Here is a 16,833-nt window from a genome sequence, read left to right as displayed (position 1 = left end):
CTGCATTCTTATTCTTTTTTTGACCAGGGCATCTTGTCCCTTATATATATATCGAAAAACAGTTTGTCATGATCGATGGGACTCTTCAAATTGAAAAGACGTACATCTTCATAATCATTCGATCTTTTGAACGGATTACGAGATTGTTTCTTTGTCAAGAGCGGATCTCTTGTGGCGAACCAATCCTTTTCGAATAAAGATACTGCATTTTTCAATTCCATCTCGGCTAAATGTTGAAAGTACTGGTTTGTTTCATTGATGATATAACCCTTTGGTGATGGATCTATAGAAATGTAGTTCATGCGTTCCTTGGGGAAATCAATTGCCTTCGCGTGCAATTCTAAGAACCTTTTCTTTTTAAATCCAAATCCGACAATTGTTATCTCCTGTGGCCAACTATCATTCATTTGTTTAAATCTATAGATGGAGTAGATTAAATTATCAAATGAATCCAATGCATATTCCTCTGTTGTGACTCTAGTGTTGAAAAGGGTTTCGATATCAATTTCACGTTTAGCCAACAACTGTTTGATTTCATTGATAAATTTAGCAATTCCGTCAAAATTTGGTGGGTCTTGACCATCAGATGCTCTCAACAATTGTCTCATTAAAAGGTAATAACTTTGCGATTCTGAAAGTGCGCCAGCAGCCAATATAGTCTGAGAACCTGAAAAGACTAAAAAGGACTCATCCTTTTCGTCTTTGAGTAAAGTTATGATCGCTTGCAATCCATGCTTGATAAATGCTAAATGGTCATTACCTTGTAATTGAAATGGTTTTAAATACCAATGCTCAGGATTTTGGCCCAAATTGGACTTACCATTTGGAACTTGACTGTGACGGAATGGATTCCAAATAGAATGGCACGGCACTATGATTAAATGTGATTTGGACATGACGGAGCTTAGCTTTTCAACCTTCTCGAGGACAAGCAGCGGTTTATCTTTACGTTGATGTTGCTGTACGTTTGTTTGTCTTTTCCTTCTAGTTGGTTTTATTTTTCGATAATTATCGGCTCTTATTACGTGAACTAACTGTTTATGTAGAAGTGAAAAAAATTGAAATCTAGTATACAAAATAATTTTTGGATCCAGTAATAATTATTTAAAATCTTTGTAAGTCCATTTCTCTGTAACCTTAGGTTTATTTCCCTTTGATCTACTTACAGGAATACGAGTTTCCACTTTACCTGAACTTTGTAATTTTCTCATTTGATCATATAGAAGATTCCCCTCTGGTCTCAATTTTCTGAGGGAATCTGATAACTCATCTGAAAATTTAACTTCTAAGTTAGCTTCTCTAGCGGAATATTTGGTTCCCAACTTGTGTTTCTTATTTTTCTTTGTCTTTTGTACTTTAGCAGGCTTCTTCTTTTCAACTTCCTTTTCAAGATCTTGTAATTTTTCCAGTTCACGAAGATGAGACTTGAGTCGTTTTAGCTCCTCTTGCATTTTCACTCTTTCCTCATGTTTCTTAGCTTTATTTCTCTGGTATTTAGTCTTTTTCTTGTTTTTAACCACTTCGTTCATTGATAATCTGGTATCCTCGTTACTACTACCTTCTTCTTCTTGTTCGTTTTCCTCTTCTTCTTCAGATGAATCCGAATCTTCCTCCTCACTATCTCCTAGCACTTCAATTAAATGTGCAATTTTAGCACTATATTCCCTTTGAGCAATTCTATTGTCCTCTCTAGCCTTTTCAGAAGTGTATTCTGCCATAATTAATTGATTCCAATCCTTTTCATTCGGGTTGTAAGACTTACCAGCGTGTGGTAATTCTTCATATTCTTGAACTTTTTCAGGAGCTCTTTCTAATGTACTAGGTCTGGTAGATGGTAAACTCCAACTTGTTGTGGATAATTCGACTAGTTCTTTGGGAATTTCCTTGCTTGGATCCACTTCCACTTGTATACCGGCACGGGTAGTCATTTTTTTACCGGAATCTTGATTCCAAAGGTCAAAGGATCCTGATTTTATTAAACCTTCCTTGGCAACTCTATTTTTCCATTTTGATTCACCGACAGTTTTACCTGCCAAATTTAACAATCTCTGTAATTCTTTCTTGGAAACGTTTTGAATTTTATCCTTTGGTTGCTCCGAGGTCTTTGGATGTTTGACAATATCGACTTTAGAATTTGTCTTTACTGCATCTAAAATTTCTCTACTCCTTATATTCTTCTTTATCTGTTTCCTCTTGATCAATTTACTTTTCAAGTCTAAATCACCTTGATCATCAACTTGGAAAAGTTTATCATCTTGCAACTGGGAAAGGTCTGGAGTACCGTGTGTAATCTCTAATTCGTTTTTATCCTGTAAACCCTTTTCGACATCACTAACATCAATGTTCTTTCTCCAGGCCTTCTTACCTTTACGAGAAGACTGTTTATACTGAGCAGGTCTATGAATAGCAGACATATTGCAATGGAGAGACCTTGGGTATACTTTCTTTTATAATCAAAATAAAAGTATTACTGTAACTTCTGTAGTTCTCATCTCATCTCATCTCATCACTGATAAAAATTTTAGGCGATGAGGTTGGCTGTCCGATTTTACCGTGGTACATTCCGGACAAAATCTGTCGCCAGTAACAAGCGAGAATAATGGAAAATAATACGGATACCATGTAAGAAACTCAAGATTTAACAAGCAAAATTTTTCAACTTCTCCTACCGGCATTACTACTAATGAGAACTATACTATTTAAATCAAGGTATTGATTAGCCCTAGTATGATCGTGTAAACAATTCACTAGACAATATAAAAAAGAAAAAGAAAAAAAAAAGAGAGAAGAGAAGAGAAATAATAATAATAATGATTTCGTAAGCGTCAGTAATCTATAAGACGCACAAACTATGAAGAGCTTGCACCGGAAAGACGAATCTCCTTCTCGTTGTCCCACGCCGCCCTTTGGAATCTCCAATGTAAGGATGGGACGTCTTTCTTTTCATCCTTATCTTCAGTAGTTGTACCACTAAACAAATTCTTTACTGATAAATTAGCTAAACCAGATAACAATGAAAAATCGTCTTCTTGGGCTTGAGAATAATCGACACCTTTGAACCACCTCTGTTGCCACTGGATGCCCTTTGATACTTCTTCTTTCCTTCTTGATCTTTGAGATTCTTCCAATTCGGTCTTTGCTTTCGTAATGTTTTCATAATCGCCTTGTTTAATTGATTCTGCTACATCCTTCCATGCCCTTCTTGATTCAAGTGGGTGTTGATCCTTTATATCTTTGACGTTTAACAACTCAGTTGGGTTCTTTGAAGCATCGTAAAACAAAACGCCGTCATCTTTATGTTTATTTGATTGGGAAATCTTCGATAATCCGGACCATTGACCAGATATGGTGTATAGCGCTTTATCCTTATCTTTACTATCTTTTGAATCCTTGAAGATTCTTGCCTTGAAAGAGTTCTTCTTACCGGAGAAGTAGCCTCTACCGGAATATTCTAACACACATAATAAGCCTGTTGAACTTTGGATATAAGATTTACCTTCTAATTCGGCAAATGGACTTGCAACTAAAATACCTTCAACGTGCAAAGGTGGTAAAGTGATTAGATAAGATTCTTTACCGACGGACAAAAGTGCATGACCATATTGTTTGACGCTAAGCGTTAAAGATTTGGAGAATGATGATTTGATTTGATTGTAACCCTGTAGGCTAACATCATTTTTATCGTTAAAAATTGAATAAGCGGTAATTGGTGGATGGTGAGATACTTGTTCGCTTAATAAAACAGTTTCACCAAAATCTGGATGATTTTTGTTATCCCATTTACCGACGAACAATTCACCCAAAAATGGGTTTAATGGTTTCTTTTCGGTGCCCATACTCTCACTACGTGAACAATATTGACTCTTTAGTGTTGAGATAAACCATTTAACCACGGCCAACATACGTGCGACTTCCGGAGATTCGACATCAATACCGGGGCAAATCTTGGAAGCATCGGATTCATTCTTGATGAAGGCAGGACCTAAAAATAAGTCAGGATGCTCTGCCCAGTACTGGGAAAATTCAGATAATGAAGTTGGCGATAAGATAAAAGGTGGTGCTGACAAAGAGGACAAGTCACCGTTAAACGAAGTAATAGACTTCAAAAAAGACGTCCACGTTGATGAATTTGCATAGGTTGTCATGGCAAGTGTAATTTAATAGTGGTTCTAGTAGTCTTGGTAAACAGAGTACTCTTTTAAATACAACAACAGAAAAAGAAGGGGAGAAAAGTGGAAGATCCAAAGTGACTCTAAATCAGACAAATAGTGGGGGTTGGAATCAAATTGTTATATTTCAGCAGTTCCTGGACAATCTCTTCACAACACACACTCGCTTAATGGAAAATGGATCAGATGAACGCCCTTAAAAAGCACTTTTATTATAACCAGCTTGTTATTATTGTTGTTGGAAGGATGTTGGCCTCACCGTGGCAAGTCAAATTTATTTCTCCTGGGTGCCTCGCTTAAAAATGTCCCGGAAGAAAAAAAGGCGAGGAAACGAGGGTCGGGTAACCTTTATTTTCCCGATAGTACTCGTTCGAGCGTTTCAGTACAACAAATACGATTCATTGTCCCAAGATGATCTAAGCAGTGTCTTGGAGGCTGACGTGCAACTTAAAGTTAGCAAAGGGGCGGCGAATTTACTACTGTGCTATTAACAAATAGATGAATAGGTAAATAAATAACCGGAATTTTTGGAAAAAAAATCTCGCCACGTGATATTCACGTGGTGTCATCTGGTCGTTATATACGTAGAGCTGATTCGGTATTACGTATTCTGGCTCTCGTATAGGGTATACCAGTATGTGAAGTTATCCTGCATGCTGTAGTGGTGGTTACCGTACTGTAGGGCCTGCAATGGCGGCAGTTCCACCTGGCTTGGCAGGAACTCCGCCAGTTGTTCAGGTGACACCTCTTCGTGGTGGGTAAGTCTCGGAAGAAAAGTGTCTACTGGTGGAGGTTGTTCGTTTTGTGAGTTGAAATGGATGTTTGTCACTAGCCAATGGGTTGCAATGTCAATGCTTTCCGTGTATAATTGAGCGCCGCCAATGATGTAAATACGCTCGACGGGTAAATCTTGTAGCGATTTAATGGCATGGGATAAGTCATTACTTAGAAATCTGTCGTCCTCCCTTTGGAAACTGGGGAATTGCCTCGAAAGAACCACGTTGATTCTGCCTTTCAAAGGTCTGAATTTTGCTGGAATCGATTCCCACGTACGTCTTCCCATGATAACGGCATTTGATTTACCCTCTGTAAAAGTCGAAGTCGTAACTTGTCTGAAGTATTTCATCTCTTGGCTAAGTTTCCATGGTAATCCGCCTCGATATCCAATGCCCATGTGAGGGCAAAGAGCTGCCACTATGCATACTATGGGTTTTCCCATGTCTTATTTTATGGTTTTCGGTTTTTAAGGTGGGCAGTAGTATTGAGATAAGTTTCGCATGTTGAAAAACTTCACTTTACCTCATCACACAACAAGATCAGCAACTAAGAATGCAGACAAAGACGGTTTCCCATACCATTGAGACTCCATTAGAGCCAATTCAACTCTTGGCAACACTACCAGTCAATGATTCAAAGAAGACACCCATTAGTATAACCATTTCAGGTTCTGCCGGACTCGCATGTTACCATTACGCCATTCCATACAGAGATGACGTTGTCGGTAGCTTGATGGTAGACGACGCAAACGATTCCAAGAGAGATATCACAAGACAGTTGGCAACTCTGGTCGCCAAGAAATATCAAAGACCTTGCTACGTTGCGTACGCATGCAACAATACTGAGGACCAGCTGTTAATAATCCGCCAATGTATAGAATTTCTAAAGCTAAATATCTAAAAAAAAATAAAAAATTATTCTCATCTCTCTTTTACCATAATCAAACCTTTGATTAGATGGTATAAGGGGGAAAAGATATAATGATTAACTTGTCAGACTGCCACTTGCGCCCGCCCAAACTCGACGCTTCCAGGAAGTATCTAAGAAAGGGCAAAGATCATCGCGCCTGAGAAACCTTAGCAATCGAAATTGAAAAGGTTGTGAAGAGGCAAAAAATGCGATGGCCAAACCGCTTAGGGTTGTGGACCAAGCGACATCGGTTCTCACTCTAGGGCACAAGGGCTTCGTCGCTCATCAACCAAGTTGGATTCAGTGGCTCTTATGAAGAGTCAAAGAGTGACGATTCCTATAGAAATGATCCTACTGTAGAGGGTGTTAGTTAATGAAACTCTGGGAATTGCATGGTTGGATGGTTGGTTTGGTTGTGGAAGCCACCATATAGGGCGGTTACATACTGAAGTACGTCGATACAGATCTTAAAAGGAACTAGAGGTAAGTTTTAATAGACTGAGCGTTACCTGCCTTTTTATATGTTTTCAGATGGGAAACCCTAGTTGAAAAAGAAACGTTTTCGCCGTGTGACTGCGCGCCGTACATCACATAGTACCGGTTTTTTGAGTGAAAATTTTGATGAAAATTTTTTGCGTCGGTTAATTTTAGAAATCACAAGATTGCGTCGTCGACCATGGAGCGAGCATCTAGGCAGAGATGGACAGAGGCTGGGTGAGCACTAGGCAGAAGATGTAGGAGTGCTAGACGGAGGGGCCACTGCTGTCTAGGCTGAGTCTCCTTCTAGCTCCTTCTAAGTACGACGACGCATCCGTCCATGAAATGATTCATCGTCCCTCCCGAGTTTGACAATTACCGACGCTTCGGGTACCCCCACGCAGTAGATTCAATAGTCTACAAGACAGACTGGTGAAATTTCGAACTCATCACAGCTGAAGACACCAAGCAACCCAAAGATGGCCCAGTCCCATAGATGTATGTGTTAATAGCGATAATGTTGAAACTATGTTAAGCGATAGTCAGTAGCAGGTTACTAACGAATTTTTAATAGTGTACGTCAAAGGTAAGCACTTGTCCTACACAAGAACTAGAAAGCACAACAACCCAAGTGTTTCTCTAGTTAAGATTGAAGGTGTTTCTACCCCACAAGATGCCCAATTCTACCTAGGTAAGCGCGTGGCATACGTGTACAGAACTTCTAAGGAAGTTAGAGGTTCTAAGATCAGAGTCATCTGGGGTAAGCTAACCAGAACCCACGGTAACTCTGGTGTCGTTAGAGCAAACTTCAGAAACAACTTGCCAGCCAAGACCTTTGGTGCCTCCGTTAGAATTTTCTTGTACCCTTCCAACATTTAATCTTTTTTAATAAATTTTAATTGGGTTGGTACGTGTATAGTGTTGAAATAGTCTAATACGCAATATACATCATTAAAAAGATACAATAAGATTAAAACAAATATTGAGATAGAGATAGAGATAAAGATAAAGATAAAGATTAAGATAAAGGATCGTAGAAATAGTAGTAATACTTATGCAATTGCGATTTATATGCTTGTTTCTCTCTATTACCCAAAAAATATCAAAATAAAACCAAAAACAAAAACGAATCTTCAAACTCTCATGCTTCTCCTCTTGAAAAAATCCATCACTTTCTTAGCCGTTGATTGTTCACCCTGTGGTCGTACCTGTGGTTGAGATGGTTCCATCATCGATTGTCTATTTTTCTTGATCTTGGTTCTCGTGAACGGCTGTTGCTGTTGTGCGGGCGGCTGTTGCTGCGCGGGCGCTTGACGCTGCTGCTGCTGCTGTTGCAATGGAGTTTGACCAACCACTCTCAGAGAATTTCTTGTCCCCATTCTAGAGATGGAATTTTGACGTGAAGACTGTGAATCAACACGTCTGTGTTGTTGTGGTTGTGAAGTTGGTGCTGGTACGGACGGGATCTTTTCCGATGCAATACTTGATCTTGAAGTGTTGTAGGATGAGTAAAACGATAAAAAGCTGAATCTCTTCTTATCAAGTTTTTTATCTTTATCCCTGGTATTAGCGCCTGCTGTTGTCGTTGTGCGACTCTTCACCGGTTCTACTGGTTCTGATCCCCCTACGGTATTGGTATTGCCACTTGGCTGTCTACTGTGGGTTTTACTTGATGTCCTACTTCGTGTATGACTGGTGGCTCTGCTTTGTGGTGCAATACTCTTTTGATCCATATCTTCCCCTTCTTCAGTGACAGAATTGAATAATGAACTATAACGTCTTGATTGTCTTCTTTGTTTATAATCACCATCTTCAACTTGCTCGTGTAGCCTTCTTGCCATTGGTTGTGCATCACCATGAGATTTAATCAAATCTCCATTAACACTTTGTAAATCCAGCAATGGTTTGCTTACAGAGAAAGATCTTCTTGGTAACATTTTAGGTGAATGCTCTTGTGAAGATGCACCTGCATCAGGTACTAATGAAGGTGTTGAATCTAATGGTGATGGTTCTATGAAAGACAAGGGACGTGTTGGTGATAGATTGGGTACACCGGATAGAGTAGGTGGTGGATCCTTATTATCAGTATTGGTCGCCATCGAACCTGGATGATAAGACGTAGGTCTTGGTTTCCCATGAACCGTTCTAGAAGCTGCCACGTTACTTATGCTGTTTAATGGTGGCCTCATTATGCTATTTTCATCCATTGGTTCAATGAGTCTACTCTTAGAGGGACTAGTTTCCACTATGACACTATCTTTATTCAGTAAGGATGAAACGTTACCAGACATTGTATTGGATCTCGGTATTAACTTGTTGCCGCTGACAGTGCCGCCGTTGACTGCGTTGACACCGTTACCATGAGGATGCGAAAGCATACTGTTACTATCCCTTTCAGCATCTACTACCGCTTGTAATGCTACTGACGCAGCTGAATTGCTCCTAGTGTGTCGACTCAACTGATTCCTTACAGGTGAAGTTCTTATTTCTGGAGATGGTGGTGATGGTTTTGTGATTACATGCGATTGTGATTGGTGAGGCGGTGCTGGTAATGGCACTAAAGTATAATCCATTATTAATGAATCTCTCTTCTCGCCTTTAGAACCTGTTGATGATGTAGAACAACTTGACTGAGGTCTCTTTGGTCTTGTATGTGCGGGGTGTGGCAGTCTAAATACGTCCTTTGATGACATCGCCTTGTCCCATTCTTCTGGAGTAATTGAAATGAATGCCGCATGAGGTTTTAACCATTCGTGTTTATGGATACTTCTCAGTGTTATTCTCTTTTTAGGGTCAGATACTAATATGCGTCTTAATAGATCTCTTGACAATGGCGTAATGTATTCCGGAAATTTTAGAGGTGTTCTTGTGATGTAATAATACAGTCTAACGATATCATTCCCGTCAGGATTCTTTGGATCATCGTCCCATGGTAAATAACCTGCTAACATTGCATATAAAATCACACCGCATGACCAAACGTCACTTTTCCTTGCTTCATAGGGCTTTGTGCTAACGACCAATTCAGGTGCAGCGTAACAAGGCGACCCACATGATGTTTTCATCAATTCGTTGTGCGAAACGAATTCATTAACAAACCCAAAATCTGTTATAACCAAATTCTCATGTTTATCCAATAGTAGATTTTCTAGTTTCAAATCCCGATGAACTAACCCTTTAGAATGCATATAGTTAACGCCCGAAACCAGCTGTGCAAATAATCTACATGCTATAGCTTCTTTGAGCCGTCGTTTCCTTTGAATATATTTGTAAAACTCTCCCCCAGATGCGTACTCGAGCACGATACCAATATACTTCGAATTTTGTAATACCTCTTCCAATTTAACAATATTCGGATGCGATAAATGTTTTAATGCATTTATTTCCCTGTAGATTTTAACCTCCTTCTCAGAATTCTTTGGAATACTATCTCTTCTGATTAATTTAATGGCAACTTGCTTAGGCACCTCTAGCGACGATGAAGCGGCTTTGGACCATCCTAATTTAACTTTACCAAATTCACCTTCCCCTAGTGTTGATCCAACGATGTATGGTCCAAAAGTTACGTGTCTCTTCCTTGGTTTAGCACTAATCTCATGTGTATGTACTCCAACTTCACCACCGTAATACGTATGCCGTTGTGGTAATGAAGTCATAGCAGACATACGTGTTTCAACTAAAATGGACCTTTAGAATCGAATCTTGGTTTAAAAATCCTCTGTTTGTGTGTTTATTGTGATGTTTGTGTTGTTTGTTTGTTGGTGTTATGTTTAATGGATGTGAGATCTCAGAGGCCTTAAACAAACAGTAAATCTCAACAAAAGGCAGATAGGAAAGATCTGGCAAACGGTAATACAAGATTTCGATTATTGACGGTAGGATTTAATTAAAACTCTTTTACAAGATGCTGTCTTCTTTGTAGACGTCGTTGTAACTTTGATTTGGCCCGATATGAGGCTGCAGATGTAAAACTAGTTAATCAAATCCAAGATTCGAAATCTAAGGAGATAAATTGTGATATCTAAAAGTTTTAAACCCAAAATCTCGGGCTTCAACTAGTTTCAATGCCCATTAACAAGAATTCTGCTAATCGTCATAATGGTAAACACGACCAATTTTTTTACTGAATTCGGTTGATGTACAAACAAATCCATCTACGAAATGATCAACATCACAACCGCGAATTCAAGAAGTATTGAAGATAAAGCCCTTGCATATATTTTTAGCAGTAGCTGTGGATTACTCTGTTTACGTATGTACATGTATGTAAAATTGAAGTAGATTTTGTTCGTCGCATCTCATCTCATCTCATCTCATCTCATCTCATCTCATTTCATCTGCATTGCATTGCAAATCGCCTTTGCTAAATAACTTACTCTCTTGCTTTTACGATACCAACCTTAGCAGGTCTGATGACTCTGCTGTTCAATGAGAAACCTACTTGTTGCACAAAGAAAACGGTACCAGGTTCCTTGTCAGGTTGATCCAATTCGAAAGTAGCTTCGTGCTGGTTAGGGTCGAATTGTTGACCTAATGGTTCAATTTTCTCGATACCGTACTTGTATAGAGTCTTTTCAAACACATCTCTTGTCATCTTGACACCAGTATAGAGTTCCTTAACTTCACTAGAATGTTTGGAATCAGCAGCATCGAAAGCATTGAGGGCGTGACCAAAGTTATCAACAGATTCTAGCAAATCCTTGGCGAATTTCTGTAGGGCGAAATCTTTAGCCTTTTGCACATCCTTCTTTGTGACTTCTTGCAAATTGCGGAAATCGGCTACACATCTTACCAATCTGTCCTTATATTCAGCAGCTTCCTTATCTTTATTTTGCAATTTTTGTTGCAATTCTTGCAGTTCAGAACCTTGTTCTTCCTTCTTGTTCTCTTGTTCTTGCTTTGGTTCTTCCTGGGCATTCTCATTCTTGGCCTGTGAGTAAAATCTTGCATTGGCGACAGATCTGTAAACAGGTCTAACAGGCAAAGCACCTGTTCTAGGAACCATATAACTTAGAGCTCTGATCATACTTGAAGGGATTATTGATCTATAGGTTGATGTTTGTTATCTTTACCTTAATGACGAACTACATTGTAGTGGTCTTCACCAAGTGATGAGATGTTCCACCAAGTGGTCCCCATTGAAAAAAAATGAAAATCGTGTTGAACGAAGGATCAGTCATAATAATAAGGGTTATTAAGAGTATTAACGATATATTGAATGCAATGCTAAAATATCAGTTCGTATAGATTACTTTATTCAAGCTTCATCTTCCCAGCACTTGTTTATAAATTTTTCCATATTTGTCTTTTTCTTCATTTGTCCCTGAATCCATGGATGGTTAATCATTTGTCTTGGCGATGGTCTTTCACGAGTTTCCTTCTTCAAACAGTATTCGATAAAGGATTTAAAGGCTTTACTCCAATAAATGTCTAATTCCGGTTCATCCTTTAATTCTGGTGTAAACGTTAAAATTATTGTTAATAATTCAATGGGGGCCACATTAGCGGCCATCTTATCGGATCCAAAGGGAAAACGTCCCTGGGCGACTTCTAGAAGTGTCAGACCTAATGACCAAACGTCACATGTAACACTATAGGGTTGACCCTTAATACGTTCAGGAGCCATATAAAAAGATGTACCAGTGAATGTTGTAGCTAATGAATTAACAGCTTCACCACTAACACCAAAATCACATAATTTAACTTGACCTTGTAAATTCAGCAAAATATTTTGAGGTTTAATGTCTCTGTGAATAATTTTACGTTCATGTAGATATGATAATCCTCTTAATACCGCTTCAGCTATTTTACCCAATACTTTTTCACTGATTCTACCTCCACGTCTAATCAAATTTTTGTATACTGCGTCCAAAGATTTCCCACCCATATATTCCATGGCAATGTATATCGTGGAATTTTGTTGATCTGCAAACATACCATAATATTTGACAATGTAATCAGATTCAAACGATTTGTTGAATTGTAACTCTCTGAATATTTGTTTTTGGTATTCGGGATCTGTGTTCAGAGTGTTTATCGTCTTTAGGGCAAATATTTTACCACCACTGTTCGTCTTAAGTCTGCATTTGGCAACAGCACCACCTGCACCTTCACCTAATATACCCACTGTTTCTATTTGATGTTTTAACATTTGATGTTCCCAAACTTCTTCATCCAATTGATCAATATCTTTACCTGCAATTTTTGTCTCTAATGCCGTAGGACTATTACCATTACTGTCATAGGCGGATAATACTGCACTAGGGTAAGTGTCTGTCGAATTGTTCAAGTCTTGGCTCGAATAAGGCAACGTCGAGTCCCCTCCAATTTGTAACTTGGATAACGAATTTGCCATTTTATCCACTTTTGGAGTCGATTGTGATGAAGATGACTCTTTTAAATTGGAGAGTACAGATGTAGGAATTGGTGGTGGTACTGGCCTTTTCTTCATTGGTTTTGATGATGTCATAGAATATATTGATGATGATGATGTCGTTGGTGGGGTTTGATCGGAACGAGGTATAGTGATCTCCGATGACGAGTATAGAGGTGTTACTCCTCGTAGATGATCGAGTGATGGTGAACTTCCATTACTTGGTCTAGCGATGCCTGCACCGTTGATAATATCGTCATGATTCAATTCAGCGTGATTATTTCTCAGCGAAGGCGGGAGTGTAAGCTTTGGAGATTTTGCATTACGCCTTGCTGATTCAGGTGGTTTGAATAACGATGCCATGTTCTCTACAAAACGTGTCTTTGTCTTCTTGTCTATCAAGCTATCTCCCTTTACCACGATCTCTGATGAATAGTTTTCTTCTTTTTCTTTTTCTTAAATGAAAAACGATCTCTAAATTAGCTTAATCACCATCAATATGAATCGATCCACGCTGGGATGGAAAATGAATCCCAATATCGAAAGATCTGATTCTTCTTCGTCCAATTTTCAAATCTTTTTTATTTTGTCGAAAGGATGCTGCTTGTCGATCCAACTCTTCCAGTTCTGTCACTGCGCGACTTGTATCTGATATAAATCGGGCTTAGTACAAGAGCGGGTAACCTGGTCACCCGAACTAGTATAGAATAGTGGATCGACTATATTGAATTATATAGAAATTTTGAGATCGATTGCATATCTTCGATCGATTCTAAAGATTCAGTTTGACCAGAAAAAGTCTTGGTTTACATTTCAGGGGACTCGTAGGAGTCTCTAAAATTCGTCTTGTAAAAGGAAAATAATACATATATATACATATATATATACGTATGCCGAGATCAATATCCTGGTAGAATTGAGTCCTTAGAAATCTACAGTAAGTTGCTTTGGCATTTTATAAGATTTCTGATACCCTTATATTTATATACACAGCTCTATTTGTCCATTAATTAGTGGTAATTTTGATGTGCAAGGTTTCTGAAGAAGACTCTTCCTTCTATTTAATATGACATTCATACCTTTGTAGAAATGGTGGAATATAAGACCAAACTTGTTTCGGTCATCATAGTTTATTTACTACTTAAGTTTACTTCTAGCACTCTAAGTGTTCGCTAATTTAACGTTTAATAGCCATAACGCTTAATTCAAAAAAAAAAAAAAAATACATTAAATGAGAAAATAAGAAAAAGATGACATTACAAAATAAATAAATATTTCCACTATCTAGACACTACAATCATTCTTGTTCATCTTCTTCGTCCTGTTGCTCTTCTTCCCTACCGGTAAATGCCTTATAAGCCGCAATTGAACAATCATTATCAATTGTCCCTACTAATTGGTCAATTGCTGGATGCCAGTTTACCATATTCCGTTTATCATTGGCACCTATTGATCTTCTACTACCACCAGTATGAAGAAACTTCAAACATTGTAAATGCAAATCCTCTTCATCAACTTCTTCGTTGGTGAAGAAAAAATCAGTATCCCATTGGTAAACATTACCGCTCTTACCAACGCTTAAAAATTCTGTAGAATTTGTCGGTGAAAATTGTAAATCAACCACTGGATCTTCATTAGAATGGTAGAAACTAACCATTTCTTGTTGTTGAGACATTATAGCTCTCAAATCCCATAATTTGATAACACCAGCGTCCGTACCAGTTGCAAAAAAACCATCTAGCTGAGATGAACTACTCAAACTAGTTATATTACCATCCTGTGAATCAGTGAATGACCAAAGTTGTGAGTCACTCCTCTTGTCCCAAAAACTTACCACGTTCTCATCGGAACATGTTACGTAGAGATTATTATCCAAAAAGCTTACCGAATGGATGACTGACGCTTCTACATTAAAACGACGAAGGGGTGTCCCAACTTTATCTGAGTTGTCTACAATTTTTATGGTACTTTGGCCTTCTTTCCTATCAGCTTGACATTTTACCAATTCTTTTTTGTCCCTAGAGAGATCAAAATCACAAACTGCCAAACATTCGGAATTTCTGATAGAATGTATACTGGAAAAACTGGTGCTAGGACCCATAATTTCTTGCATTATATGCGTCGGATTCCTAGAACCCTCTTTAAACCATGCTAAGGATGCCGTGGATGTTAATGCCAGTAGAGTATTTTCACCTGATTCCAAGGGGCTCATCTTGATAATGGTCTCACCGGGCAAAATCCAATGTGGACTTGGAAAGGTGTCACCACCTACCTGTTTGAAGACCTCATTATACTGCGGATCAGGTAATTCTTGTTCGTTTCCACCATGTTGAAGTCCCAATGGCAAAGAACAATCCAATTTGTAAATATTACTCCCCACAGAATAAAACAACCCTGTGTTTAGAACTCCCCTCTTTTGGTCTGGTATCACTTCGTTGTTAAAGGTAAACCTTTTCTCAAATTGCAGGACATCTCCTAAACGAGCATCCAACTGAGGTTTGAAAAATGATACGTGCTGGTATAGTGAGGGAACGGACTTCTTCCAAATTTTAAATTCTTCATTTTTGAGCTTGTTTACTTTGGTATCCTTACTCATCTTGCAGTATTCGTAGACAGTGGGTGATAAAGGAAGGTAAAGGAAAGAACAAAATCGGGTTGGACCGATGGAGAATCACTGAACGAATCCTTTATTGTACTTATATCAATCCATTAAAGGGACCTTTGGAAATCCATCACCTTAGCTTTCTTTCATTTAGGGATTGCTTTTTCTTTTCCGTATCATGACGAACGAGTACCTATCGTGATGACGGTTGACTGACAAGATTAATCGAATCCCAAGAGCACAGAGGCATTTTAACGGCTCTGAGAGCACTTTTAGCAATCCATGCTGAATTTTACGGTTTTAGCGACTCCGATAAATGTACTTGTCCTATTAATCTTTCCTTCGTAGCAGTTGTTCATAATAGTGGATATGTAACTGTTCCTTACGCATTCTTATCAGAAGCTCTAACCTTGTTTGGTAGCTCTCCAGGGAGCTCAATTGTTGCTCCTGCTCTTCCAATTGCATAGTAGCCCAACTGGAGTGTTTACTACAACGTACCTTGACACAAATGCCTTTCACATGCGGCAGATCCGGACTGTACTCACTAACAAATTCATCCACACCACATGGTATTTGAAAATCTGGATCGTACCCACATATGCAGTTTCTCTGCTTTGCCTTGGCCTTGTTGAACTTTTTCTTATTTTTACCACGGGCATTGGTGGATGTACCATTAGTAGCATCTTCTCCTAGATTTAAGTCTCCTCGTAACGCTAATTTGACATTAATTTCCTCGAGCCATTTTAAATACTTGCTCAAAGTATCTAATCCAGCCTTCGTTGCTGGAATAGTCTTCTCGCCCAGTTCCTTAACGTTATCTTGCAGTTCCATCAACCTCTTATCATCCCTGACAATCTCCGCATATAGGGAATCTTGATCCTTGGGTTCATCATGAATGAATTCTTCATTACCAATTTGTTGAAATTGTTCAGCGGTACTGTCATTCTTGTGATAATTAGCCATATCTTTAAACAGCTGCAACTGTGCATCGTGTTGCAATCCTGGAATTTCCACTTTAGCCAACATTGTTCTCATATATTCTTCACCATGCTCTCCAGAACAGTACTTACTGTTGGACTGACACGGGTTATAACAGTAATCCAACCTACATTTACGCTTCCAAATAGTCTTGGGTAAATCGTTAGCACCTTGAGAGGCAGGTCCTGTTATGCCGGCTTCACAGTAGGGACAATGGAATGAGTAAACTAGTTTCCTATATGTCTCTGGTATTTTCAAACATTTGAAATGGAACCAATCATCACATCCATCACAACCAACCATCAAGTCTCCATTGTCGGGATTCTTGCATATACAGTAAACATCTTCACCATTGACTCCAGTTTTGCGTGATGAGTAGGGAGGACACCATGATGGTAATGACATGATCGATCCTCAGAAAAAAAGAAGGTTGTAGCCACTGTTCTTCCCACTAGCTTCTATTTTGCCGTGTTAATGATAAGAGATTGAATATATGTGTGATCAACGAAAGTTTCTTCTAAAGTCCTCTCAAGAAAAGGAAGAAAGAA

The 16,833-nt window shown here is 38.7% G+C and overlaps 11 protein-coding genes and 1 non-coding gene across 12 annotated transcripts; 2 read left to right on the top strand and 10 right to left on the bottom strand.

Moving 5' to 3' along the window:
* Window positions 1–8: 8 nt before the first annotated feature.
* ZYRO0F06996g (uncharacterized protein) lies at window positions 9–896 on the bottom strand (the record flags this gene model as incomplete). Its single annotated transcript, XM_002497456.1, has 1 exon — window positions 9–896. One exon carries the CDS (start codon window positions 894–896, stop codon window positions 9–11), a length of 888 nt encoding a protein of 295 aa, XP_002497501.1.
* A 204-nt stretch (window positions 897–1,100) lies between these two features.
* NOP53 (Nop53p) lies at window positions 1,101–2,414 on the bottom strand (the record flags this gene model as incomplete). The annotated part of the gene is made up of 1 exon (XM_002497455.1): window positions 1,101–2,414. The coding sequence occupies one exon, from the start codon at window positions 2,412–2,414 to the stop codon at window positions 1,101–1,103; it is 1,314 nt and encodes a 437-aa protein (XP_002497500.1).
* A 435-nt stretch (window positions 2,415–2,849) lies between these two features.
* Window positions 2,850–4,145, bottom strand: KES1 (oxysterol-binding protein KES1; the record flags this gene model as incomplete). Its single annotated transcript, XM_002497454.1, has 1 exon — window positions 2,850–4,145. The coding sequence occupies one exon, from the start codon at window positions 4,143–4,145 to the stop codon at window positions 2,850–2,852; it is 1,296 nt and encodes a 431-aa protein (XP_002497499.1).
* Window positions 4,146–4,770: 625 nt separating this feature from the next.
* Window positions 4,771–5,388, bottom strand: DFR1 (dihydrofolate reductase; the record flags this gene model as incomplete). Its single annotated transcript, XM_002497453.1, has 1 exon — window positions 4,771–5,388. One exon carries the CDS (start codon window positions 5,386–5,388, stop codon window positions 4,771–4,773), a length of 618 nt encoding a protein of 205 aa, XP_002497498.1.
* A 110-nt stretch (window positions 5,389–5,498) lies between these two features.
* POC4 (Poc4p) lies at window positions 5,499–5,846 on the top strand (the record flags this gene model as incomplete). The annotated part of the gene is made up of 1 exon (XM_002497452.1): window positions 5,499–5,846. One exon carries the CDS (start codon window positions 5,499–5,501, stop codon window positions 5,844–5,846), a length of 348 nt encoding a protein of 115 aa, XP_002497497.1.
* A 91-nt stretch (window positions 5,847–5,937) lies between these two features.
* SNR17 lies at window positions 5,938–6,315 on the bottom strand. Its single transcript, XR_002648425.1, has one exon. It is a non-coding gene; the product is annotated as a U3 RNA (small nucleolar RNA).
* A 496-nt stretch (window positions 6,316–6,811) lies between these two features.
* On the top strand, window positions 6,812–7,211 carry RPL33A (60S ribosomal protein eL33; the record flags this gene model as incomplete). The annotated part of the gene is made up of 2 exons (XM_002497451.1): window positions 6,812–6,830; window positions 6,907–7,211. 2 exons carry the CDS (start codon window positions 6,812–6,814, stop codon window positions 7,209–7,211), a joined length of 324 nt encoding a protein of 107 aa, XP_002497496.1.
* Window positions 7,212–7,465: 254 nt separating this feature from the next.
* Window positions 7,466–9,997, bottom strand: ZYRO0F06842g (uncharacterized protein; the record flags this gene model as incomplete). The annotated part of the gene is made up of 1 exon (XM_002497450.1): window positions 7,466–9,997. The coding sequence occupies one exon, from the start codon at window positions 9,995–9,997 to the stop codon at window positions 7,466–7,468; it is 2,532 nt and encodes an 843-aa protein (XP_002497495.1).
* A 707-nt stretch (window positions 9,998–10,704) lies between these two features.
* On the bottom strand, window positions 10,705–11,358 carry MGE1 (mitochondrial nucleotide exchange factor MGE1; the record flags this gene model as incomplete). The annotated part of the gene is made up of 1 exon (XM_002497449.1): window positions 10,705–11,358. One exon carries the CDS (start codon window positions 11,356–11,358, stop codon window positions 10,705–10,707), a length of 654 nt encoding a protein of 217 aa, XP_002497494.1.
* Window positions 11,359–11,589: 231 nt separating this feature from the next.
* On the bottom strand, window positions 11,590–13,068 carry MKK1 (mitogen-activated protein kinase kinase MKK1; the record flags this gene model as incomplete). The annotated part of the gene is made up of 1 exon (XM_002497448.1): window positions 11,590–13,068. One exon carries the CDS (start codon window positions 13,066–13,068, stop codon window positions 11,590–11,592), a length of 1,479 nt encoding a protein of 492 aa, XP_002497493.1.
* Window positions 13,069–14,002: 934 nt separating this feature from the next.
* ZYRO0F06776g (WD40 repeat domain-containing protein) lies at window positions 14,003–15,301 on the bottom strand (the record flags this gene model as incomplete). The annotated part of the gene is made up of 1 exon (XM_002497447.1): window positions 14,003–15,301. One exon carries the CDS (start codon window positions 15,299–15,301, stop codon window positions 14,003–14,005), a length of 1,299 nt encoding a protein of 432 aa, XP_002497492.1.
* A 336-nt stretch (window positions 15,302–15,637) lies between these two features.
* Window positions 15,638–16,690, bottom strand: SPP1 (Spp1p; the record flags this gene model as incomplete). The annotated part of the gene is made up of 1 exon (XM_002497446.1): window positions 15,638–16,690. One exon carries the CDS (start codon window positions 16,688–16,690, stop codon window positions 15,638–15,640), a length of 1,053 nt encoding a protein of 350 aa, XP_002497491.1.
* Between the last annotated feature and the right edge of the window lie 143 nt (window positions 16,691–16,833).

This window comes from Zygosaccharomyces rouxii, assembly GCF_000026365.1.
Source record: "Zygosaccharomyces rouxii strain CBS732 chromosome F complete sequence".
In the NCBI taxonomy this organism is placed as follows: Eukaryota; Fungi; Ascomycota; class Saccharomycetes; order Saccharomycetales; family Saccharomycetaceae; genus Zygosaccharomyces; species Zygosaccharomyces rouxii.
Note: the sequence above shows the minus strand (reverse complement) of the source record. Positions and strands in the feature narration are given on the sequence as shown.